At 50.4% G+C, this 25,913-nt stretch overlaps 1 protein-coding gene across 3 annotated transcripts; it reads right to left on the bottom strand.

Annotated features, from left to right (window-relative positions):
* Window positions 1–3,160: 3,160 nt before the first annotated feature.
* On the bottom strand, window positions 3,161–17,108 carry LOC119252275 (butyrophilin-like protein 1). 3 transcript variants are annotated; one of them, XM_054698683.1, is made up of 7 exons: window positions 16,953–17,108; window positions 15,951–16,232; window positions 15,623–15,823; window positions 15,344–15,364; window positions 15,225–15,251; window positions 14,212–14,238; window positions 3,161–3,296 (listed from the first exon to the last, which is right to left on the bottom strand). In XM_054698683.1, exons 1-7 carry the CDS (start codon window positions 16,960–16,962, stop codon window positions 3,229–3,231), a joined length of 636 nt encoding a protein of 211 aa, XP_054554658.1. In that variant the 5' UTR covers window positions 16,963–17,108; the 3' UTR covers window positions 3,161–3,228. The 3 variants fall into 3 exon arrangements, with proteins under 3 accessions (XP_054554658.1, XP_054554660.1, XP_054554661.1); XM_054698685.1 differs by lacking the exons at window positions 3,161–3,296; window positions 15,344–15,364 and adding an exon at window positions 12,170–12,270; XM_054698686.1 differs by lacking the exons at window positions 3,161–3,296; window positions 14,212–14,238; window positions 15,344–15,364 and having other exon boundaries at window positions 15,193–15,251.
* Window positions 17,109–25,913: the final 8,805 nt, after the last annotated feature.

Here is a 25,913-nt window from a genome sequence, read left to right as displayed (position 1 = left end):
AAGAATGTCACCATGGGAGATCATTTTTCTTTTCATAAAGAAAATATTTCAAGGGGTTTTCACACTGTTTTGACAAGGAAGGGAATGAGCTATGAATTTGTGTCCTAAATTAACTGGAGTTTATCCAACTTGAGCTTGTGCTGAGGAATCCAGATCTGAGGAATACCTTATGTTTATGATGTATTTTTTGGGTAACAGATGAACAGTTGGATTGTGACTGAACTTGAGAAATAAGTAATATAGATACAAAGATTGGCGCTGTCTGTTTTGGAGATGTGTAAAGGGAGCTTCTCTTGGTACTTAAAAACATACACTTGTGTTGTGTGGTTGTTCATATGTGTGTGAATTGTATGTGTGGAGCTGAGTTGTCACAGGTGTGGACTCTCCCATCACCCATGTGTCCCTTCCTGGCCCACATCCCCCACGTGCCCTCCTGTGTGACCTGGAGCTGGACCCCAGGAGCGTGTCCCTTGGCCCCCTGCACAGAGTCAGGATGAGCCCTGGAGGGGACACTCCAGTCACAGCCGAGGACACGCATCTCTCCTGGTCGTGCTGCTTTTCTTCTGGATCCTGCGATGGGATGTTTGTCTTTTTTAAGATTTACCCTCAGCTACTATCCATGAAATTTTTCCTTCTATCGTTCCACAAAACTATTAAAAATTGATAAATAAGGTATGTGTCATGTCTTTTGATCCAATGGGGCATTACAGAGATTTTGTAATTAGATCCAAACTTATGGAACTATTTAGAAAATGTACAAGGTTTGACTTGGGTTTTTATCATTAATTAAGGATGTGTTTGCTGTGAAGTCACATGCTGTCTATAACGCAAAAAGGAGAATTCCAAAGACTAATTTTTTTATCCATAGATAGTACAAGTTTTGTTCTTTCTTAGTATATTTTATTTTAAGTTGCTTTCATGCTGGACAACAAAGGATCTATTCTTCAAAATCCTCTTTGTAGCCTGTTGCAATAATACCAGTGCTGTCATTGATTAATTAATAATATTAACTGTTTATATATTTGCTGAGAGTCATGTTTATGATTTCATAAACTTTACACAAGATTACTTATTTCAAGACAGATTTTTATACGGGAAACTTTGTATTGATTATAGTAGAAAACTTTTATTGTAGTCATTTTAAAGTAAATGCATTAAAACCCCCTGCTTTCAACATAAAAATGAGAAACTGAAATCCCAGCTATCACATAGCTCAGCACCTTCCCCTGCAGAGCTGAGGAGCAACCTGAGGAGAGGAGGAGACACCAGGCCCCAGACAGGATGGGGCAGACCCTGGGTCTAGACTGAAGCTACTTATCTGACACTCATGGTCCTTCTCACCTCAGGAGCTTGTCCACCCCCAGCTGAGCCCCAGAGCCCATGTACCCAGAGTCCTGGGTGGGGCTTGTCCCCTTGTCTTCTGTGAGCTGTTCCCCATCCCTCCTCTCTCTCTCTCTCTCTCTCTCTCTCTCTCTCTTTGGGCTCGGGGAGAGTCATCTGAGGAGGTGAGATCTTCATCCAAAGGGATGGGAACCCCCAAGTGGGCAGGTCAGTGGGGACTTGGGAGAGTGAGAGTGTCCTCAGGATCCTCCTCCCAATATGGCTTCTGATTCCTCTCATGTGGACCCCAATTCTCTCTCAGCTCTGTGGGGACCATGTCATCACTGTGACCTCAGGCAGAGCAGACATGGCTCCCTCAGCCCTGGGCCATTCCTGCCTCATCTCTCAATCCCACTGGGCCCAGCTCTCATCCTTCTATCCTTCTGTCCTTTCCTTCCTTCATATTCCACCTCTTATAGCCACTTGGCCTTTCCCATGTACTTGTCATAATTCTGTGTTGATCGGGAAGATGATCCATGTTCCACCAAATCATCCTCTCAGGTGTCCCAGAGACATGAACCCCTAATTTGGGAATAACTGGAATCTGCTCTTTGACCAGCTGCCCTGGGGCCAGAGGTCACCCTGCTCCAGGGCAGGAGTGTCCCCTGCTGAGAGCAGCCCCAGGCAGGAGGCCTTACCCTGAAGGGGTAGGGGAAGGGAAGGCCTAAGCCCAGGGGGCAGGTCCCCTTGTGGAGGGACAGTCTGTCTCAGTATTGGGGTCTCTCCTCTGCCCTCCTGCTCTTTAGTCAAGGGAGGGGTTGTCTCAGAAGATCTGGGAATAGAGGGGGATGGTGAAGGGGGATCAGGGGACTACTTGGACCTGTGGGTGTGAATAGAAGATTCTAGTGCCACTTGGGTCTCCTTTGTGACCCCTGATGCAGGGAGCAGCTGGTGGAGGAACCCAGAGAACTGACTGCCAGGAAAAAGACTTGTGTGGAGCTGGTCAGGGCAAAGAGAGGCTGCTTCTCTCCCACAGAAGCTGGTCTCTTGGGGAACAGTGAGGGAGGAGCAAGCCTGAGAGCAGTGCAGGGGGTCAGGTGGACCAGGTGAGGGGAGAGGACAGGGCAGAGCTGAGTCTCCCTGGGCAGGCAGGGGGTGGATGGGAAGTGCAGCAGGACAGAGGGATACTGCCCTATGAGCCAGGGCTCTGGGAGGAGCCTGAGAGCTCATTGGCAGGAGAATGGGGAACAGGAGTTTCTGGTGTGATCTGAGGCTTTTTCCCAGCCCCAGCTCTGCGGGGACCAATGTCATCACTGTGACCTCAGGCAGAGCTCAGCAAGGGTCTGCTCAGCCAGGGAGCTGCCACTGGTTTTCAGAGTAATGTGGACACAGAGTTCAGAGCCTCATGCTCTGAAAACCTTGTTCCCTTTTACATTTCTTAAAACCCTCTGCAACTTTTGTATGTGTGTGTGTGTGTAGAAAATGGTTGTAGGCCAGAGGTGTGTGGGAAGAGGATTCACTAGAGACAGAGTGGTAAACCCCTCTACCTCTTGATTGTGAATGGAAGGGACAGTGGAGGCCACTCCTGTGGTCTCAGGGGAGGTGGTGGCAGAAGTGGGTGGGGGTCTCCCTGGGGTGAGTGTAGAGAGCCCACTCCTCAGGTCTGTTTTCACTTCTGGGAGCCCCCACCCTCCCAGCCAAGGATTCCCCCTGTCGCTGGAGATCCTGTCAGCTGGAGGGCTGGGGAGAGCTGGGTCTGCAGGCCCCACAGTGGCTGGGCTGTGACTTGGGCCTGGAGAAGTCAGGGCTCTGCTGTGTCCTGCTCCAGAGCTGCCCTCGGGACCATCCACTTCCTTCCTCCATGGGCATCTGGATCCCCACACTGGGCTTGTCCCCTTCTCACTGGTGTCACATCTGGGAGGAAGGAGAGGGTGGGGTGTCTCCCCAGACGCCCTCCCTGACAGGTTCCTCCTTTCCTGTTGAGGGAAAGATGTGTAAGAAAAGAAAGCAAAAGGCAGGTGGGAGGGAGGGGAGAGGAGGGGGAGGGCTCCCAGCACTCAGAGCAGAGACATGGGGATGAGACTGTGCTGTGGAAACCAGGGGATGCGGCTTCCCTGGAGACTCAGGGCTGGAGCTGAGGGAGCGTCTCAGCACCTCTGCCGGGAGCAGCCTCCTGGATAATGTTTGGTTGGACAGAAGCGGAGGGAGAAGAGAAGAAGGGGAGATGGGGGTCAGGGGGATGCAGGTTCCTCTGAGCTGCTCCCCTGCAGCCTTGTGAGGAGGGCCTGTGTCTGGGGGGGCAGCTGAGGGGGCACAGGGGTGCTGAGGAGCAGGAGCTTCACCACCTGCTGAGAGAGGAAGGGACAGGAAAGGGGGAGCCTGTCAAGGTGGGACTCTGGGGAGACACCCCACCCTCTCCTTCCTCCCAGATATGACACCAGTGAGAAGGGTTCAAGCCAAGTGCTGGGATCCAGGTGCCCGTGGAGCAGGGACGTGGACAGTCCCCAGGGCAGCTCTGGAGCAGGACACAGCAGAGCCCTGACTTCTCCAGGCCCAAGTCACAGCCCAGCCACTGTGGGGCCTGCAGACCCAGCTCTCCCCAGCCCTCCAGCTGACAGGGTCTCCAGCAACAGGGAGACTCCTTGGCTGGGAGGCCGGGGGCTCCCAGAAGTGAAAACAGACCTGAGGTGTGGGTTCTCTACACTCATCCCAGGGACACCCTCACCTACTTCTGCCACCACCTCCCCTGAGACCACAGGAGTGGCCTCCACTGTCCCTTCCATTCATAATCAAGAGTTAGAGGGGTTCACCACTCTCTGGTGAATCCTCTCCCCACTCACCTCTGGCCTACAGCCATTTTCTACACACACACACACACACACACACACACACAAAGATGCAGAGGGTTTTAAACAACTTGTAAGAAATGTAAAAGGGAACAAGGTTTTCAGAGCATGAGGCTCTGAACTCTGTGTCCACATTACTCTGAAAACCAGTGGCAGCTCCCTGGCTGAGCAGACCCTTGCTGAGTTCTGCCTGAGGTCACAGTGATGACATTGGTCCCGGCAGAGCTGGGGCTGGGAAAAAGCCTCAGATCACACCAGACACTCCTGTTCCCCATTCTCCTGCCAATGAGCTCTCAGGCTCTGCCCAGGGCCCTGGCTCACAGGGCAGTGTCCCTCTGTTCTGTTTCCTACCCCCCTGCCTGCCCAGGGGGACTCAGCTCTGCCCTGCCCACTCCCCTCACCTGGTCCACCTGCCCCCCTGCACTGCTCTCAGGCATGATCCTCCCTCACTGTCCCCCAAGAAATGGGTTTCTGTGGGAGAGAAGCAGCCTCTCTTTGCCCTGACCAGCTCCCCGCAAATCTTTTTCCTGCCAGTCAGTTCTCTGGGTTCCTCCACCAGCTGCTCCCTGCATCAGGGGTCACACAGGATACCCAAGTGGAACTAGAATCTTCTATTCACACCCACAGGTCCAAGTGGTCCCCTGATCCCCCCTCACCATCCCTCTCTATCCCCAGATCTTCTAAGAAGACCCCTCCCTTGACTAAAGAGCAGGAGGGCAGAGGAGAGACCCCAATACTGAGACAGACTGTCCCTCCACAAGGGGACCTGCCCCCTGGGCTTGGGCCTTCCCTTCCCCTCCCCCTTCAGGGTGAGGCCTCCTGCCTGGGGCTGCTCTCAGCAGGGGACTCTCCTGCCCTGGAGCAGGGTGACCTCTGGCTTCCCAGGGCAGCTGGTTAGAGGTCAGATTCCAGTTATTCCCAAATTTGGGGTTCATGTCTCTGGGACACCTGAGAGGATGATTCGGTGGAACATGGATCATCTTCCCGATCAACACAGAATTATGACAAGTACATGGGAAAGGCCAAGTGGCTATAAGAGGTGGAATATGAAGGAAGGAAATGACAGACATAGAAGGATGAGAGATGGGCCCAGTGGAAGTGAGAGAGGAGGCAGGAATGGCCCAGGGCTGAGGGAGCCATGTCTGCTCTGCCTGAGATCACAGTGATGACATGGTCCCTGCAGAGCTGGGAGAGGGTTGGGGTCCACATGAGAGGAATCAGAAGCCATATTGGGAGGAGGATCCTAAGGACACTCTCACTCTCCCAAGTCTCCCCTAACCTGCCCACTTGGGGGCTCCCCTCCCTCTGGATGAAGATCTCACCTCCTCAGATGACTCTCCCTGAGCCAAGAGAGAGAGAGAGAGAGAGAGAGAGAGGAGAGGAGGGATGGAGAACAGCTCACAGAAGACAAGGGGACAAGCCCTGCCCAGGACTCTGGGTACATGGGCTCTGGGGCTCAGCTGGGGGTGGACAAGCTCCTGAGGTGAGAAGGACCATGAGTGTCAGATGAGCAGCTTCAGTCTAGACCCAGGGTCTGCCCCATCCTGTCTGGGGCCTGGTGTCTCCTCCTCTCCTCAGGCTGCTCCTCAGCTCTGCGGGGGGAGGTGCTGAGCTGTGTGATAGCTGGGATTTCAGTTTCTCATTTTTATGTTAAAAGCAGGGGATTTTTAATGCATTTGCTTTAAAATGACTAGCATAAAAGTTTTCTAAGATAATCAATGCAAAGTTTCCTGGATAAAAATCTGTCTTGAAATAAGTCATCTTGTGTAAAGTTTATGAAATCATAAACATGACTCTCAGCAAATATATAAACAGTTAATTTTATTAATTAATCAGTGACAGCACTGGTATTATTGCAACAGGCTACAAAGAGGATTTTGAAGAATAGATCCTTTGTTGTCCAGCATGAAAGCAACTTAAAATAAAATGTACTAAGAAGGAACAAAACTTGTACTATCTATGGATAAAAAAATTAGTCTTTGGAATTCTCCTTTTTGTGTTACAGACAGCATGTGATTTCACAGCAAACACATCCTTAATTAATGATAAAAACCCAAGTCAAACCTTACACATTTTCTAAATAGTTCCATAAGTTTGAATCTAATTACAAAATCTCTGTAATGCCCCATTAGATCAAAAGACATGACACACAGCTTACTTATCAGTTTTTAATAGTTTTGTGGAACAATAGAAGGAAAAATTTCATGGATAGAGCTGAGGGTAAATCTTAAAAAAGACAAACATCCCATCGCAGGATCCAGAAGAAAAGCAGCACAACCAGGATAGACGCGTGTCCTCGCTGTGACTGGAGTGTCCCCTCCAGGGCTCATCCTGACTCTGTGCAGGGGGCCAAGGGACACACTCCTGGGGTCCAGCTCCAGGTCACACAGGAGGGCACGTGGGGGATGTGGGCCAGGAAGCGACACATGGGTGATGGGAGAGTCCACACCTGTGACTACTCAGCTCCACACACACAATTCACACACATATGAACAACCACACAACACAAGTGTATGTTTTTAAGTACCAAGAGAAGCTCCCTTTACACGTCTCCAAAACAGACAGCGCCAATCTTTGTATCTATATTACTTATTTCTCAAGTTCAGTCACAATCCAACTGTTCATCTGTTACCCAAAAAATACATCATAAACATAAGGTATTCCTCAGATCTGGATTCCTCAGCACAAGCTCAAGTTGGATAAACTCCAGTTAATTTAGGACACAAATTCATAGCTCATACCCCTCCTTGTCAAAACAGCATGAAAACCCCTTGAAATATTTTCTGTTTCTTTTTTTTTTAAACATTTGTGTTTTATTTATTTATTTTTAAATTTATACAAGCACTGGGTACAGTCAGAAGTGCGGGAGGGTGAGAGAATTCACCAGAGCCAGAGCGGGGAGCAGAGCAGGCAGAAGGACCGAAGTACACTGCTGAGGGGAGCAGCGGGCCGCAGGAGAGGTCTGCGCGCCATGTGGGACCCTCCTCTGGTGGCCGGGGAGCAGCCGGGAAGAACTGGCGCTTCAGAGGCTGCGGGCAGCTTCGCAACCCAGCGCTCAACCGCTGCGCCACTGGGGAGGCCCTGAAATATTTTCTTTATGAAAAGAAAAATGATCTCCCATGGTAACACTCTTCCTATCCCAAACGGGTTCAAGTCAGTCAATTTCACCATCTGTGGCCTCAGCATGAGGCCTGACCTGACTGTTCTCTCAGCCATGGCAGTAAATGAGTGATGGGAGAGTCCACGCATTTGACTCCTCAGCCCCACACTCACAGTGTATACATGGCTTATCTTTAAATATCAAGGGAAAGCTGCCTTTACAAGTGAAGAAGTGCTCACCTTTCCCCAACATGAGGGCACAGACAGCCCCAATTTTTGCATCTAACATGCCATAGTAAGTATTTCTCAAAATGGCTCACATTACCTTTATCTATTCTGCTACCCAACACTCGATTATACACATAGACTGCAGCAACTTGTATAAGCACAAGGGAAGATGACAAATAAAGACAATGGGTAATAAATACAAATTAACACACACAAGAGAAATTGTTAAAACCATTACAGTCTCTTTATATTTACACACTGTCATGGTGTCTGACTCCTCCCCCACCCATCCCCTTCTCTGTCTTCTCCTCCCACCAGAACCCCAGTGTCCCCTGGGGGAGGATCACACCTTCCTCCCTGCAGGTCTGGGGCTCAGGATCCCAAGTCCTCTGGCAGCTGTGGTTCCCGTGACCCTTTGCCACAGTGTGTGGAAGGACCAAGTTAGCACAGGGATCCCTGGAGATCAGGTCCCAGCTCCCCAAGTCACGCGGAGTCTGAGAGTCTCTTCTTCATTCTCATCTTAATTCAGGGAGCAGTTATCTGCTTTCCAAATGGTGTTGACACAAAGAAGAACCAAGATCCTTCTCCTGAGTTCACCAAATTAACACACTGCAAGTTTATCACTGGTAACAGAAATTCATCAGGCTTAATTAAATGAAGTGTTTTTCATCCATTCCAGAGTAGGAAGCAGATAACAGAATATTAGGCTCCTGTAAAGTCCATTGTCTGCCATTTCCCCAAATATTTTGGAGGCAGATTTTCCTGGTAGATATTCCAGATGCCTAAAAATAGATCTGGGGACTCTCCATCAGGCTCTAGTTTCCTCCACACAAAGTCACGTTGGATAAAGTAAACTCCAATTAATTTAGTGAACTCCATTCAGAGCTCATGCCTTTTCTTGTCCTAACAGCTAAAATCCCTATTAAATATATTCTTTACCAAATGATAAATGATTTCTCATGAAAAAATTCACCTTACCCTAAACAGGTTCAAAGTTGTGCGTCTCAGCACAAGGCCTGACCTGACCTCACAGCCACAGCCCAGGAATCTGCACCCAGAGCAGGAGGACGAGACTCCAGCATCCGGGACTCACTCACAGGTTTGTCCACAGGGAACCTGCAGCCCCAAGAAGAGCCCAGGGCAGGGCTGGGCAGGGAGGGGCCTCATGGGGACACAGTCTCAGGGGTGCAGGGGAGGAGGGGGGCTTCAGGCCCTGGGGGAGCCCCATCCACACCAGAGCCTGAGGTGATCCCCTCCCCTGGGGAACTTGCAGGCTCCTCCAAAGAAGGGGGATTGTTCATGGGCACAGAGGGCTTCTGGGGCCCAGCCTCCAGGGGGCAGAGGGTCATGAACACATCTCCTGAATAACAGATGAAGCATGGAAGGAGGGTCCCAGAGAAGGACTCAGGAGGGAAGGAGAAGATGTGGGAGCCATCAGTCATGTCATAGAAGGAGACGTCCCCGTAAGCATAGTTCAGGAAAACCCCCAGCTTGTGGGGAACCTGCCTAAGGGGTAGCGAAGTAAGACGGTCAGTAAAGGCTTGGAAATCATTACTGTGCCTGCCAAAAACCCAATTCCCTGTCAGTGTGGACACATCACCGTATCTATTTTCCTCATCTTTCCTCCAGACCCCCAACCCCACCAGGTTTTTTCTGCATTTCTGACCTCTACTTCCCAGTAACAGCGCCCTGATGTAATGCCCTCAAGACCCCAAACACTGTATCCCTCTTCTTTTCCATCGTCAGATGGAAAAGGTCAGACTCTTCTTGTCATGAGAGAGGACAATTGCACCAAGGCAAGAACCTGGATCCAGAGTGACAGGCCCTTCAGAGAGAGAACCCATATGTCAGCCTGACATAACAAGGGCACACAACTCCTTACCCCAGATGCTCAGCTTTATGGGGAGAGGGATGTGTTCCCTGAAATGAGTGCCTGGTGACCCCAGCCCACAGCCCCCAAGCAAGAGAAGAAGCCACAATATTATTGGGGGTCAATTTTGTCACAGGACCCCTGGGGACCCACCTGGACCTCAAGGACTAAGGAGCCCCTTCAGCACCCATGACTAGTCATCCCCCAGCCCAGCTGTGTGACATCACAGCTGCACCCACCCCACCCCCACAGAGGGTGCAGAGTCTGTGCCCACACGGAGAACAGAAGGAAAGGCCAGAGAGAACAGAGTCACTCACAGGCCCGGAACTGCCTCTTCCGCCAATCTGCAAGAGACACACATGTCACGTGAGGGACTCTAGATACTGACACATCAGGGCCCATGCCTAGTTTTCTACAAGACAGTGACACAGAGTTCACAGGGGAAAATATTTGGAAACATTTAGTGGATGCATTTAACTTTTAGATTCATACACACGCACACACAGTTTTTATGCTGCGAATTTCCCATGATTTAAGACGTACATCTTAATACTCGGGGTGAGAAGCTGGACACCAACAGAACAGAAAGGTCTTTACCCAGATACAACCATCAAATTATACTTTTCAGCCACCAGCCACAGACCCATCCTGGAAACTAGGTTTTCATGAACAGGTTTTATGGAAATAAATGCCTAGAACTGTGTGCCTGTGAAGAACTAACAGACCCTCTGTAGGTTCCTCAGTTTACTAAAAATGGAGTTACCATATGATCCAGCAATTCCACTCCTAGGGATCTACCCAAAGGACACAAAAACAGTGATTCAAAAGAGCACCTGTACCCCTCTGTTTATTGCAGCACTATTTACAATAGGTAAAACCTGGAAACAATCCAATGCCCAAAAATAGATGACTAGATCAAGAAGGTGTGGTATATATACACAATGGATTATTATTCAGCAATTGAAAAAGATAAACTCATGCCATTCGCAGCAACGTGGATGGAGCTAGAAGGATCTATGCTCAGTGAAATAAGCCAGAAGGAAAAAGAAAAATATTGGATGGTTTCACTTATAACAGGAATAAAGAGGAACCAAATAAGACATCAGTGTAAAAAAAATAATAATGACAGTACAAAACACAACAAAGCAAAAACAGACAATTATAAACCAGAGACATACTGCTGGGGAGGAGGAGGGAGAGGGTGAGCAGGAGGGAGGGAGGAGCACAGGGGACTGTGGTGATGGTGCACGGGTGCTGTGGGGAAAGAAATTCTATGGGGACTCAATCTGAGGGGGTGGGGGGAGGCAAATAATGTCTAAAAAATGTAAAAAATGATAAATGTTAAAATAAAAAAAAAAAGAACTCACAGACCTGGACGAGCCGCTTCTCTCTGAGCCATGGGGCTTAGAGCTACAACAAGCCCAGGCCTGTGTGTGCCTGAGGCTACTGCTCCCAGGGCAGCAAAGGCCTGTGGAAGCCTGGAGACACAGGGCCTGGTGGGCAGAACTTTCCCCTCTGATTTGGAATAATTCTGTTTGTCCAACAAGGGGAGAGAGACAGGCAGAGAGAGAGAGAATGACACATTGTCACTGAGCTGCTCACGGGGGTGACTGTCACATGAGTGTGGAGACACAGGACAATCAGCAGAGCGTCCTGCCCACTCAGGAGGGGTGGAGAGGGTTCCAGGGGGAGAGAGACGTGCAGAGTAGGGACATGGACACACACTGAGAGGACCAAACACTAGTGACATCTCTGCACATTAACATAGACTGTGGGGACAAAACCATCTGCAGAGAGACAAACACAGAAGCAGTAGATGCACTCATTTGATTCCTTCAAGAATAGATCAGAGAGTTGGAAGCTTCCAAGAAAAACTTCTCTAAGTAAATGAATGGCTCCAGAGATGTCCATGTCCTAATCTCAAGACCCTGTAAACATGTGTCCTTAGCAGAGGAAACAGAAATCTGCAGGCAGGACAGTGATGGGGACCTGGAAACAGGGACATTACTAAGGATCATCGGGGGGGCCAATCACATGAACCTTAACAGCCGTGACCCTGCCCCTGTGCTCAGAGACAGTCACATGGTGACGGCAGCAGGCCCATAAAGAAGCTGCATGGCCGGCTGCGTAGACAGAGGATGGGGGTTCCCAGTCAATGCAGGGGGCCCTAGATCCTGGGAGAGGAAGGGGATCTGGAAGGAAAGAGCTGCCAGACCCCGGAGTTAGTCCTAGGACACGGTCTCAGGTGTCTGCCCTGCAGGCGTGTGAGATGATAAACTGTATGGGTGACGCTGCTCAGGGTGTGGTGACATGTGTCAGCAGCAGCTGGAGCTCTGATGCCCCATGTGTGGGGCCCAGGAGTTGTGAACAGGAGCCTGCAGGGGAGGGTCTGGAGGGAGCATGAGGAACCCATGATGCATGTGGAGAGATGAGGACCCCAAAGTGTCAGTGCTGTGGGGGGAGATGGAGGGAGAAAGAGGGGCCTGGAGAATAGGAAGGGAGGGAAGGATGTGTGAGGAGAAGAGGACAAGGACATGAGACAGGAGGAAGGCACTAGAAGGCTTATCAATTTGCTGACCAGAGACACACCCAGACCCCTGACTCTGCTGTAAGGGGAGGATCACCCACAATCTCTAATGACCCGACGGGATGTGCCTGCCCCTCTCAGCATGTGCCACACAGGATCATAGACCAGTGGCCCCAGGGGAGCCCCTGGAATGACTGAAAGGGGAGCACAGGCCCCCCAGCACCCCAAGGCCATGTCATCCCCACCTCACACTTGCCTGGGAAGGAGGGAGCAGGTCATTCCCCAACACTCAGATCAAACAAAGCAAGACTCTGAGGCCATCAGGGAAGAGCGTGAGTTTTCTAACCGTGTGAGGAGAGAGGAGAATCCAGGATCCACATCTATAAGAATAAGGAACAACATCTTCTTGTGCACATGGTATGTAAAGGTGTGACACCAGCCATGCCCGCACCAGCTCACTCAGAGAAACTGGCATTTCCATCTTTGTTGATAAGAAACAAGATCACATGCAATGACTGGGTGGCATTATGGGACCTCTTTGTGAAAAAAGGAGATTATAAATTTACTTGTTTTTGCTGAGACATGAGTTGACATCCGCTATAATGCTCTACACCACACTTCTTCATACAACAATAAAAAAAGAGGGTGTGGAGGAGAATAGGAAGAACAGGAACAGCAGGAACAAATGTAGAAAATCCAGTGACATTTAATGTGAGACACAGCGTGCCCAGGACTGTGTGTGCACTGACTGCGCTAGTCAGTTAATTTTTGTAGCAAAACCTTAAGTAAAAAATTTTTGCTAAATTTCACAAATAATACGAGATCACACATGTATCCATCTGTGAATCTGTCAATATCAAAATGTGGATTCTACTGTATTCATGGTGTTTCATTCAAACACAGCATTCTTTTGCATGCCAAAGAAAAGTTTATGTTAAAATGCATGAGACATGAACTCAGCAGAAGCTGGAATGATGATAAAGACGATGCTATGATCCTCACTGTGTGGAAATGAGTCCCAGGGGAACCAGGGAGACTCTCAGGAGGATCCTCACACTCCTGGTCCCCAGGCCCCTCCCTTACAACCCCCCTCTCTGTGTCTCGGTCTGAGTCCAGGACCATGAACAAACCCCTGAGCAGGGAAAGGGCGTGTGACTCAGGCTCAGGAGCTCAGATCTCCCCTCACCAGCATCTCTGACCTTCCCTGCAGGACCCAGTGCAGACCCTGCCCTGGGGTTACGGGGGGAGCTAATGTGAGAGGGAACACAATTAGATGGACGCCTCAATAATGGTTTTCAAACTGTAAGTTTATCTGAAGTACTTCAAAAGGCCCACTGTGTTTCTTTCCCAAGCCTTGCACAGCGTCTGCACAGCACAGATTCAAACTGGTGACTGTGCCCAAAACCTCTAGAAGCCTCTTCTCCCACACACCCCTCTCCTTCCTTCCCCTCTCTATCTCCATCCAGACTTTTCTTTCAAATTTCCCCCCTATTCTTTGGAAATGGATTATAACCATTTTAGGTTTGTTCTTTTCCAGTCTACATAGTTGCCTCTTAAAAAAAAAAATACTAAATAATAGCAACCACGAGACTGTCAGACAGAATTCTCCTTAAAAAAATGATGGTTCTGAAAATCATACATTGTTTATCTTGTTACAAAGACACAAAAAGTACACACACACACACACACACAAACTGGATTTTACAGCAATTTCAGAATTTTCACAGGCCTCTGTCAGGAGTCATAAACACCCAGAAGCTCTGACCCAGATTCAGAACACCTTCCCTAAACAACTGATTCCTCAGCACCCACAAGGGATTAGAAGGAAAAGACAGCTTGGACATGAATCAGAGCATGCATGAGAAGACAGAGAATCAAGAGGAAAGAGGAAACAAAAACTAGATCCAAAATAGGACTGGGCTTTGGGATCCAGAAGGATCCATAACCCAGGACCCCTTAGCAAGACCTAACTCCGAAGCAGGAAGTAGGATGTCTGGAATTTTCGAGAGATCAGTAAAATCCTGAACCACACACTTGTCCCTGCTGCAGCCTCTCCTCACACTGACCCCCTCCGTCCTCACCCACAAGAAAGGACCAGGTGACAAGGGGTCAGAGGGTGTCCTGACCCCACATGACCTGCAGGGAGGACAGGGCAGGTGGAGGCAGGTCTGTGCTCACAAGGGGGGCCCTGTTGTTCTCAGATGGAGCCTCCGGAGTGAAGGAAGACAAGGGACCCCAGGTCCTTACTGGTGGGGGTCCCTGATAGAGAAGGGACAGAGGGGAGGCTGGGAGGGAGCCCCAGGACCCTCAAGGCCACTCACCTGCGTACAGCTGGGCCTTCCTCCAGGCTGAAAGGGAACACACAGATGAGACCTCAGCACAACCAGTTGCTCTTGTGATCCAAGGGTCTTGGTCTCCCCCTGTTCTGCAGGTGAGACTCTCTGGGGGTGGAGGGGAGAGGCTGGAGAGGTCATGACCTCCTGCCCTGTGCAGACAGCAGGGGGTGGTGGGAAATCCCTGGCTCAGGTCAGGAGCCTGCAGGACAGACTGACCCAGCCCTGCCTGCTGCTGCTGTGGGGCTTTGGCAAGTCACTGAGCAGCTCTGGACCTCAATGACTTCAAAGCTCCTGCTTCATCTGCTACTCAGTGTTGCTACACAGGATCAAAAACAGTACAAGAGAAGATATTATTTAATGGAGATATTATTCCATAATTATTACATTCAGTATTTCCTTGGAAATTAATGTGAAGATGAAATAAAACCAACATGGACATCACACCAGCTGCAGAGTAGAAATGGCCCTTCTTCCTCCAGTGCAGTATTTCTAGTGCTAAACACTCTCTGGGAGAGGGAAAGTCCCCCCACTTCCTCCCATGCAAGATCACCCCGTCCTCTCCCAGCACCACTGATCAGCATCTTCAGGAGCAGAGAGAACAGACTCTCCTTGGGGTTTTTTGGGGGAAAGGGCAGGAGGAGGTCACACTCCTAAACTCCAAGAGTCCATTTACTTATCAAATCCCAGAGCCGCTTTACTTCCAGGTGCTGACCAAGAACGAGATACATTGAGGACTAGAAAGCCAGCACCATGGTGGGAAAGTCAGGGTTGGAATGAGACAAGGATGCAGGAGACTCCAAGGGTCATCACCCACCAGGACCCCAAGAATGGGGGGAAAGCAGCACCCAAATCCGGAGAGCCCATGCAGCAGGGTCCTGCCTTGTACCAGCTCCCACTTCCACCCAGCGAAGGTTCCACATGTCTGTGCTGAGACAGCCAAGGGGAGGGACCCCTGGGAACAGGGGACAGGGACCCAGGACCCCTGGAGCATCACTCACCAGCCAGGTAAGCTGCCTTCCTCTGGTCTGAAAGACAACACAGGACACAGGTGAGCTAAGAACCAGAATGTCTCCTATGAAGGGGACACAGAGAGTTCAGGAGGGAGAGCAGAGCTTACCTAGAATTGCCTGGAGTTCACCTGATAATTAAAAATATAAGCATAAACTGTCCCTAAGAACAAAGTTTGTGCCCAGAGAAGACAAAACAATGAATCTCTCTGGGTCTTAGAAGTTCCTCCTTCAGACCAACATGAGCCTCCAAGCTCCACTGTCCCCTCTAGGGCCAGCACCTGCTCTGATCTTGCTGCAGAGGGACCCTGGGCTCTGACTCTGGTGTCAGCTTGTCCCTCTCATCACCCACTGCCTTGCTCAACAACCTGGCCCCTGTCCTGCCTTACCTGTGCCCTTCAGGGCCTCCTCCTTGGTCTGTCTGTCCTCCTCCTTAGCCTGGCCCAGATCCCCCTGTTCCTGCAGCTCCCGCATCTGTGTGGAATGTTCTCTCTGGGTGTAGCAGGCAGCCCCCAGGAGCAGGAGCAGCAGCAAGGGCAGGCTCACCAGGAAAGCTGGCTTCCAGGGAGAGGCCCTGGGGAAGAAGGGCTCTGCAGACAGAGACCCCACAGGAATCCCATCAAGACACAGCCCAGGCCAGGCCAGCCCAGCTCACCTGAGGATGCTGGCCCCTCCCTCTGACCCTGCAGGGAGTAGGGAGGGGAGAGTAGCGCTGACCTGGGATGACAATGGCCATGGCCTTCTCCTGGCTCAGGGTGGGGTTGAGGATGGAGCAGGTCACACTCCCCACAGAGCTGTCTCTCACCACCAGAGTGGCCTCTACGCTGAACAGCCCCTCAGTGTCTTGGGCCTGGACCTTGGAGAACTTCAGGAACTGCTCCCCACGGGGGTCTCTGCACTGCACCTGGGGCTCCGGGAACCAGCCCGAGGCCGTGTACACCACCTGCACCCCATCCTCCTCTGGCCCCGAGATGTGCACTTGGGGGACAGAGCCCACACCTGTGGAGGGATGATGAGAGTCAAGTGGGGCAGGGCCCACCTGTGCACACCTCCAGGGAGGCTGTCAAGGTGCATTCTGCGGGGTGTGGGGGAGACCACCCCTGGGGGAGCAAGATGATGACATGACATGTTCATCTCTGCCTTTCTTCCTACTATTTTTATAATTATATAAACATGTTCAAATCTTTGTAGAGTTTTCTTGTTAGAAGAGCACACCTTATAATTCAAAAACAGCTGTATTTTCTCATTTCTCACCAACATCTCAGCCTCCATAGTGCAGCTTCTCCTTCTAGTCCATTCTGTTCTGGGTGATGCAACAAAAGTCTCCCGTTTGTCAACGCCAGTCTCCAAGGTCCTCTCAGCCAGTCTCCCTTCAGTCAGGACACTCCTGACTGATCTTGAAACCACCTCCATTTTGGGTTGGTCACTTCCCTCTGAGGGTGGCTTATTGGAACTTGGCCCCATTCTGAGCCCCTTTCCTGACTTTTCTCCCTGCACCTGCTCCTTGAAGGCAGCACAGTCCCAGAGTTCAGTCCTTGAAGCCCCGTCTTATCTCACAGCCTCTCCCAGGGCTTCTTCTCCCTCAACTTCATGTCTCCTCATATATCACTTCCAGATATCACTTCACCAGCCTTCCCACCTCCCTCCCTGATTGCCCCATCCCTGTGGGTTACATCTGCCAGGATTCCTCACATGCTCTTCACACCCGAAATTCAATACCTGAACTCATGGTTTTGCCTCATCTGTGGCAAATGGTTATAAAAATATCCAGAAGTCTTCAAGTTTCTTCATATTCAGCTCACACTCTACAACGTACATTTTACTCACACTCTGACTTTTGGTTCAGTCATGTGACTTCATATGTCTAATGAGAGATCAGCTCTGTGACTCAGCAGAGGTTTAAAGTGCTGGCCCCATGGGTCTTCCCTCTGCCATCTCCATGGAAGGACATCGCAGTCCAGGTGCTGGAGGATGAGCTCACAGAGCAGGGCCTGTCACCAGCCTTTCCCCATGCAGCTGCCCTCCCTCAGCTGGAGCCAGTGACCATTCATGTAACAAGCCCAGTCACGACCCACCTGGTGACCTTTCATCTGACCAAATAATGTAGGAGTAAGTTCAGTGGAGAGTAGTCAAGTCCATGCCAGGTTAGCTGAAGTCCCCACCAGCCCATGTGAGTACAAGTCCTTTACTACAGGCCACTGAGAGATTTTTTTCTGTGGTTCTTTGTTACACAGCAGCACTATGGTGACAGGCAACTGATACACATTATTAATGCTCCTGACATTAAATATCAAATAGTCTCTACAAAGCCTCGGAAGCCTCTGCAATCCCTTCTTCCACTTTAAATTCTGTGACCCAATTCTCCCCATTCAATTGGGTTATTTCTAAACCTCACTGATGGCATCTCCTATGTGTCCACGGCCACTGTGTGAACCAGCCCCCCTCTCCACCTGTAACTGCAGCCACAACTCCAGATACTGTCCCCGCCCTTGTCCTCCTGCCAGAGTCACATGCTAAGCACAGTTGTGCTGAAAATCTCCAACAGCTCCACGTACAAACACCACATTATGCGCACCAGGACTCCTCATCTGTGACTGACTCCTCCCCCAACCCTCTTCTCTCTGCAGTGCTCACTCTTTTTACACCTGTGCCCTCAAGGCCCAGTACCCCAAACTAAAGAATCTAACTGCTGTTGTCCACAATCACCAGGCCGTGGGGCCTCCATTGTCCTTTCCTCATCTGGTTTGTGGGGCTTTATAGAATTTGTTAGATAAAATGACGTTCCAGCTCAAATAACTACATCCTATGGAGGTTTTTATGATTACCTTTGGGAGCATTCATCAGCCACCCTCGACCTCTCCGCCATGTACTCACAACATCTTTTCATGACAGTCTTGTCACCTCATAACACCCTGCTCCTCACTCTCCCACCAGCCATGAGGACTCCATGTGAGCAGATCACACACCAAACACACGCTCCCCCCAGGTCATTCACACGGGCTGTGCCTCCACATAGAGATTCCCTTCCCTGTAATGTCCAACATGCTTGTAGCCAACATTGTCACGTGATATGTAGGGAAGTTGTTAAAGGACAAACTCCAAAGAATTTTATTCACAATGAGGAAGTTTTCTCCTTTTTGCTTATTTTTCTTTCTTTTTATTAAACCTATAATAGCAGACAGATGTGATTTAACCTATTGTGGCCATCACTTCACTGATATATAAATCAGTCATTATGCTGTATGCCTCACATTGTTAGGGGGAAAATGATGTCCCAAAGCAAATTCCATATAGGCTTTGTGGACTCCACCCCCACCCCAGGTCAAAGCCAAAGACACTGGGAACTCCAAATCCCATCACCACCAAAGGGAAGGTGGCTGGGACCTGAGGGTGGGGTTAAGCAGCCAGGTGGATACAAAAGGCAGACACGTGGGCTTTGGGGGGCTCTCCATTTTTGGGCTCTCGGCCAGCTCGGAGCGTCCGGCCAGCTCTGAGAGTGACTTTGGGTTTCCAGGTCGTCGGATCGGGTAGGACGCATTAAAGACTTTATTTCCCTATTTTCTCCCTGAGTTGTAGATTTTCCTTATTTCTTTTTCTCTTGTAAATAAACCTTTTATTAACCCTTTTGCGTGTGTCTGTAGTAGAGTATTCATAAGTCCCTTTAAAGCGCGCGGGTGAGGACCCACAGCCAGGAACCCGTTTAATATCGGGGTTGCTCTATAACAACATTACATATGATACATATTAATTATCTGTCTATGAAACTGGGGAGAAAGGAACACCCACACATCAGATATCTACTCAGCTGTATTCCCACTTCCCTGGCGTCTTTGTTCCCATGGCCCCAGCCTGAGCTACTATTTATTACTGTAAGCTCCCCTCAGCCACAGGCCCACAGTGCTCACCCATCTCCCTGCTCCATTTAGCTTCCTGTCCTCATCACTTCTCACTTCCAAAAGTCATTTATGCCCTGGTTATTTATCACGATTGCTCTATCTCCCACTACAAATATACACTCACAGAGTGAAGAACTTTATTAGATTTGCTTTTGTATCCAAGAGTTTAGAACAGGGCCAGACATTTGGTAGGTACCCTATATATTAACACTTCATAAAACATGAATTAATAAGCTGGTCTCCTGGCTTCATGTAGTGGCAGTGGGTAGACAGCAGGGATCAGACACCAGAGGTTTAGAAATAAGACCCAACAGATGAGCAGAATGGGGATAGGAAGAGTTTGGAGAAAAGAAGGGTCTGCAGAGGCTCCCAGGGTTTTGCCTTGTCTGTCTGTGCTTGGTGGCAGGAATATTAATAATTGTGTGTCAATTACCTGTCACCACGATGCTGTGCAGCAAACAGGTTGACAGCAGCAGGTTGAGCGCAGTGCTATGAAACTGTCCACAGCCTCTGCAGCACAGGTTTGATTCCTGGCCAGCCAGGAAGATTCCCACATGGTGAAGCAGACCTCTCCTGTCTTGTCCACTGCTCCCCTCAGCAGTGGATTTCAGTTGTCTGTCTGTTCTGCTCCCTGCTCTGTCTCTGGTGAATTCTTTTTTTTTTTTTTTTAAGATTTATTTTTATTTATTTATACAAGCACTGGATACAGTGAGAGGCGTGGGAGGGTGAGAGAATTCACCCAAGCCAGAGCGGCTGCGCTTTGATGATGTGTGGCCTTGGGGGGAACAAAGCCATGATGTCCCTCAGTTCTTCTTAAAGGTAACAAATCACCTTCCTTAAAAAGAAACCCCATCATCAGCAGATTTATAGTGCTCAGGTAAATAAGAGATTTTAAAATTCTGGGGATAAGAGAGAAACAAGGAACTTGCAAATAAACGAGGCGTGCAAAGGGGAGGCTGGAGAGGGTGGGGCTCCTCTTACCAGCTCGCTGCAGGCCAGGAGGTGGTGCTGGGTATTTTAAGATGGTTCAGGCAAACAGAACAAAATCTGCTGGGACTTTCGGGGGCAGAGCTCCCGAGAGAGGCTTTGAGGATTAGGCTCAGGACACAGTGCTGTCTACTCCGGGGTTAGAAGTGTTTTATGATTAGAACATCAAGCCTTACTGAAAAAAAAAAAAAAATAGCCAAATGAGTGATCATCTGAAAGTTATGTTCGAGAACAGGCCGGGCGATAAAGATGCCAGATCAGTTCTATCCAGCCATGATCTCACCACTGGGTGCCTCACAGTCATATAAATATTACCCGGACTATTGTATTAATCATCCTTTAAAAAATGAGAGTTTGTACATTCAAATTTGCCGCATGCCTCTGCTCAGGATGAGGTGAGAGAACCGGTTTTGACATTTCAAACTCAAAATTTAATTGTGACTGCATGGAAACGTCACTTCAGAAAAGCGGGATAGGAGGTTTTTGTTTTTTAAGAAAATAAAGAAACCCAGATGTTTGTGTGAAATTGCCCAAATTTTAAATATTAGGCTTCATTTCAAAGGACACCTGTGCTCTGCAGGGACGGCCTCTGCCCCCGGAGCAGACGCGCGTTGCTGTCTCAGGCTGGTCTGAGCAAGCGCAGGCCAGGTGGACCGGACCCTCCTCACTCAGACTCACCCTCCGCCTCTGAAGACTCAGGAAATTCATTTTCTTCCTTTCCTTTCCAGAGTGAAAGGCCAACAGGAAGGCAGACAGCTGTTCCCTTGAAGAATTAACATTTGGACACAGTGCAGGATTCTGAGCTCAAACACAAACACAGGAGGTCCAAACTCCAACCAAACACGGTTTCCATATTTAGCCCCAGAATCAGTGACTGTAGACCAGATACCCCAAGGCTTTGGGAGGGGATCCCAGAGAACCAATGAGGGGGCAGATCCTCGCCCTGATCCACTCCCTGTCACTGCCCTGGGTGCTGCTCCCAGTGCAGCCTCCCCTGCTCATCCCCCAGGTCCAACAGAGCCTGAGCATAGAGAACCCCACACACACACCTGCCGCGGAGAGTCAGGCCGGGCGGTGGGCAACACTGAAGGAACAGACCTCTGCTCCGGCCCAGACCAGTCTATAGTGGGTGGGAAGAAAGAAACGCAGACGACACCGCCCCCCACCCCCATCGTTCAGGGGCCAAATGATTCCAAACAGGGTCCTTGTGAGGCACGTCTGGGCTCCTGTTCATGATGTGGAGGCTGCAGTTGGAGGCAGCCTCGGCAGATCAAATCTGAGAGGGAAAGATGCAGGGCTCTCAGATGCTTGAGAGAGGCAGGCCTGGGGGCTCTGTGCAGATGCCAGGAAGCGCCGAGGCTTGGAGATGGAACAAGGAGAGAGGACGGGAGGAGGGACCAAGTGTTGATGAAAATACCCGTCACGGGACGCCCTTGGTCCCTCGGGCCCGAGCGCCTCCTGGAACCCAGCTCGTCTGGCTGCTGGTTGCCGGCCACACACCCCTGCCCCAGCACACCCATACTCAGCTCATATGGGCCCTTGTTACGCTTTTTCCCCTACTTCCAGGGAACCTCACCTCCTAACACCGAAAGTCCATCGTTCATGAAAAACACAGGCCAGCGCATGAGATGGTCCGATGAACAGGGACTCTGGCCACTGCCCGCCGGGTTTTGGCCAAAGAGTCATCACGTGGAACTTGTACTAGCGGGGCTAGAAGTACCAGATAAACCCAAGTGGTGGGTGATTTAAAATTTCAGCTTACACCTAAAATAAATGACCCATCATGTTCTCCATTCATTTCAGTTCATTTTTCCCTTTATGTTTAGACATAGGTATTGACAATGATGTGGACCGTGAGGCAAGTAAGCCAACAGGTTAAAATTAAGTTAAAAAAAAAAAAAGATACCCTCCTTTAAGGGATGAAGCTATGTTTGATGTTGAATCCCTCACTGCTTCCCCAGTCACATAGATTCATGTAACAAACGCTTTACATAACAGAGCACTTGAAACTCAATGTGGCATATGATGTAAACCTTTATGACCTCGCACGTGACATTTGTCATTTGAAGCACTTTGAGATATCGCTTAAAACAAAGCTTCCCGAATCAAAACTGTTAGAATCTATTTCCTGATGTAGAATGAGAAAATGTTCACACGTAAAAAGGCAAGGGGAGGGCCTCCCCAGTGGCGCAGGGGGTTAAGACGCAACCTATGAAGCTGTCCGCAGCCTCTGCAGCACGAGCTCGATCCCCGGCCAGCCAGGGAGCAACCCACATGGCGCGGCAGACCTCTCCTGACTCGCCCGCTGCTCCCCTCAGCAGTGTGTTTCAGTCAGTCTGCCTGTTCTGCATCCCACTCTGTCTCTGGTGAATCCTCTCACCCCCCACCCCTCTGGCCTGTACCCCAGCTCTTATATGCATAAAAATAAATTTTTAAAAAAAAAAAAGCCAAGGGGACATTCAAAATGTACTACTCCTTAGAATGTTCTTGTCTTAGGCTGGTTTGGGTCAGCCGACAGCATTCTTCCCATAAACTAAACTGTCTCAGGAGCTCAAGGCATAGGTGGGAATTCCATTTTAGCGTGAAATTCTCAAAACATGTTAGTGTGACTTCGGTGTGGATGACACTGAGAAGGGAGAATGTGGTTCAGGACGAAACGTGTAGCTCCAGCCTGCAGGCGGTCAGACGGGTGTTGTCTGGGTTGGAGCAAAGCAAGGTCAGAGAGCTGGTTAGGGGCAGACACGGGGGGGGGGGGGAGGGACTCTGCAAGAACAAGAGCGAAGGTCCCAGGTGGCAACAGGATGTGGCAGGAAGAAGGGCAGCTCACCCAGGAGGGCTGGAGACAGGGAGAGGAGGCAGGGATGGGCAGGATCAGACCAGTGAGGACAGGGAAGGCTTTAAGAAAGGGTATTTGTGACATTCCAAGCACAGCAAGACCACGGGAAGGCTTGAAGCAGCAGAACCAGTGATCTATGCTTTCACTCTTCAACTGGTTGTGGGATGGAGGATGTTTAAGGAAGGCGGGATAACTAATGAGGGGGCATCAGTCTTGGCCTAGTACCTTGCAGCCATCCCGGGCTGGTAGGTGCATTGTCAGTTCCCAAAGAGAATCTGGAGCCTTCTGTGGAGTTTTGCAGTCCCTTAGGCTGAGACGGGTCGTGTGCACAGGCAAGCTACAGAGCACAAGACTCCCACTCTGAGAGAGGCAGAACAGCAGCTCCCCTCCAGCCAGAGTAGCTGGGCGGGTGGATAACTATGGCTATGAGGGGGCCATGTCGGGCCTCCCTGGTGGCCTAGGGGTGAAGGCTCAACACTATCAATTCTGCGGCCTGAATTCCACCCCAGCCAGGGAGGTACCCACACAGTGCAGCAGACCTCTCCTCTCTCCCCCGCTGGCCCCCAAGCAGTCGATTTCAGTGGATCCACCTGTTCTGCTCCCCCACTGTGTCTCTGGTGAATCCCCTCATTCCTGCACCCCTAGCAGACACCCCTGCTCTGTAGAGAATGTTGGAAGCCACAGGATGGATTAGTTCAGTCAGGGACAGCAAAGCAGAGAAGGAGAGATGCAAGCAGGCTTGAGAGAAAAGCAGGACTGAGCATTGGAGTTGGCAGCCGAAATGGAAGTGACCATAACTCCCTCTGCGCGGCAACTCAGGAGCAGCAACAGTTGGCAGGAGGGAGCAGCAGAACCTCTCACAGCCACTGATGGGTCAGGTCCCCAGGGGACATGGGCCAGCAGGAGCCTGCCCTGCGTATCCTCACACCCTGAGACAAATCTGCCCCTCCGCTCTCCAGACCCGGGAAAAGAGACACTGGAGCAATATCAGACCCAGACCCGACACCCCTGAGCCAATGCTTCTGAGTTTTGGGGCTGCAACTGCGCTCCAGGCTGCTCAGGCTGATACAGTGAGTGAACGATCAGGGTAGGCCTGGGGTGGGGGAGGTGAAAGGAATCTGCAGTCTGAGTAGCAGCAGAACCCCCGTTGTTCACCTGAACCCACATTTCCAGATGGCAGGTCATTCCTGCCAGGGCTCAGGGTCACAGCGTCCAGACCTGTCTTTGGCCAACCAAGCCGCCCCCAATTCCAGCAAGAAGCAGCTATTTCTAAGCCAGAAATCTCAGTGGGAGCTGACCACCCCCCGCTGCCCGCAGCCCTATCTGAGTCAGGTCAGGGGGTGTCCCCACTCGGGGGCGACCATGGCAGGCAGCACTGCGTGACGGACACACACCCCGTGTCGTGCTGCTGGCGACACTCTTGACAGTGAGGGAAGGGGCTGTGGGCTCGCACCAGCAGGCAAGCCAGGCGAGCAGCAGACACGGGGAAGAGGGGAGCGAGAGGCCGAGCTTTACAGCATCTGCCCGCCTGCCAGAGCCGCCCCGGCCTCCGGCCTGGCCTGGAGGTGGCCGATGGGCACGCTCAGCTCACGGGCAAAGATGGAGGAAAACCCGGCCCAGAGAGCTTGCAATGTTGGCATGTGACGAACGGGCTATGTTGGGTCTCGTGCGCCCAACACGACATCGTTTACAATGTCAGTGGTGGTGGAGCGTGGCTCTGAGACAGCAGCGTGGAAGGCAGTGACTGTGTGGAGCGCCCGCTCAGAGCAGGGCAAAAAAGCTAGGACAGGTCTCCTCGCTACAGATCAAGCGGCCTCCAAGCCTTCTCTGGTTTCTCCTTAACTGGGGACAGGTCCATCTCCAGGAAGCCCTGGAAACACACCTCTTGGCAGTTGCGTTTGCCTTAAGGCCCAGAAGCCACTGGGGTTTCCCTTGCCCAGGGCGGCGGCCCCCTTCGGCTCATAAAGGGCCGACTGCATAAAGGGCCACCGTGATGGCGCCCCGGCCCTGCCTATATAAGCCCGGTCCGGCTGCCCTGCGTGTCCTTAAGAGCCAGGAAGCCTCTGGATAGCGACCTGCAGACTCGGACGGAAGGTAGCGTGGTGGTGTGGTTTATGTGGTTTTCCTCTGGTTTTTTCTGTTTACTTATTTAGTTCTTTATTTTAGTTCTTTATTTTAGTTACTGTATTTTTATTTTTGTCTTGTTTTCTTGTATTGTTTTGTTACTTGCTTATTTTTTTTCTATTTTTTTCTTTATTATTTTAATTTGTGCTGTTTTATTTTAGTTTTTTATTTTTCCTTTTTGTGTCTCCTCCCCACCCCCCCACCCCGTCCCGTCCAGTCCCGTGTCCCTCCCTTCTCCCCCCTTTCCCCTTGTTATTTTGTCGTGTGTTCGTTTTTCCCTTTGTCGTGGTCTATTTTGTTGTTGGTGTCAGTTTCTAACTTGTTTGTCCTGTTGTGGTCTGTTCTTTGTCCTTGCTGTTGTTCTATGTTGTATTCGTGAATGTAATGGCTTGTTTGTGATTGGTTGTTTTGATCGTGTTTTTAAATGTTTATATCATTTGTATTTTTTTGGTTGTGTATGTTCATTTATCTTTGGTGTAAATAGTGTTAGTTCTAGTAAGGTTAGCATAGTAAGGTTAGTGTAGTTGTAGGTAGAGTTAAGGTAGCTTTGTTAGTATTTAGTTAGCTTAGTGGGTAATTTTGTATACTATTAATCCTATATTGTTAGTGTATTGTTTAATATAGTATAGCCCTTGTAAATACTATCGGGGAGAGCGTGAGGTCAGGAGAGGCAGCGCCAGGGCCGCCAGCGCAGTCAGGGCCGCGGGGACAGCCCGCCGGGTCCGCACTCGCTATGTTCAGGCCCTGCGCTCTCGGGCCCCCAGCATGAAAAACTACCGGGTGCTGCGCACGCTGGGGGCGGGCGCCCTGCGCCAAAGTCAAGCTGGCGCTACACTT

Source organism: Talpa occidentalis, unplaced genomic scaffold (assembly GCF_014898055.3).
Source record: "Talpa occidentalis isolate TD23 unplaced genomic scaffold, MPIMG_talOcc4v2.1 talOcc4.2, whole genome shotgun sequence".
Taxonomy (NCBI): domain Eukaryota; kingdom Metazoa; phylum Chordata; class Mammalia; order Eulipotyphla; family Talpidae; genus Talpa; species Talpa occidentalis.
This window is presented reverse-complemented; position numbering and strand designations above follow the sequence as displayed.

Coding starts and splice junctions, on each gene's coding strand:
- LOC119252275 (XM_054698683.1), bottom strand. Junction 15,824..15,950: donor CATGGCCATTGTCATCCCAG/GTCAGCGCTACT, acceptor CTCTGTCTGCAG/AGCCCTTCTTCCCCAGGGCC. Junction 15,365..15,622: donor GGAGGCCCTGAAGGGCACAG/GTAAGGCAGGAC, acceptor TTTAATTATCAG/GTGAACTCCAGGCAATTCTA.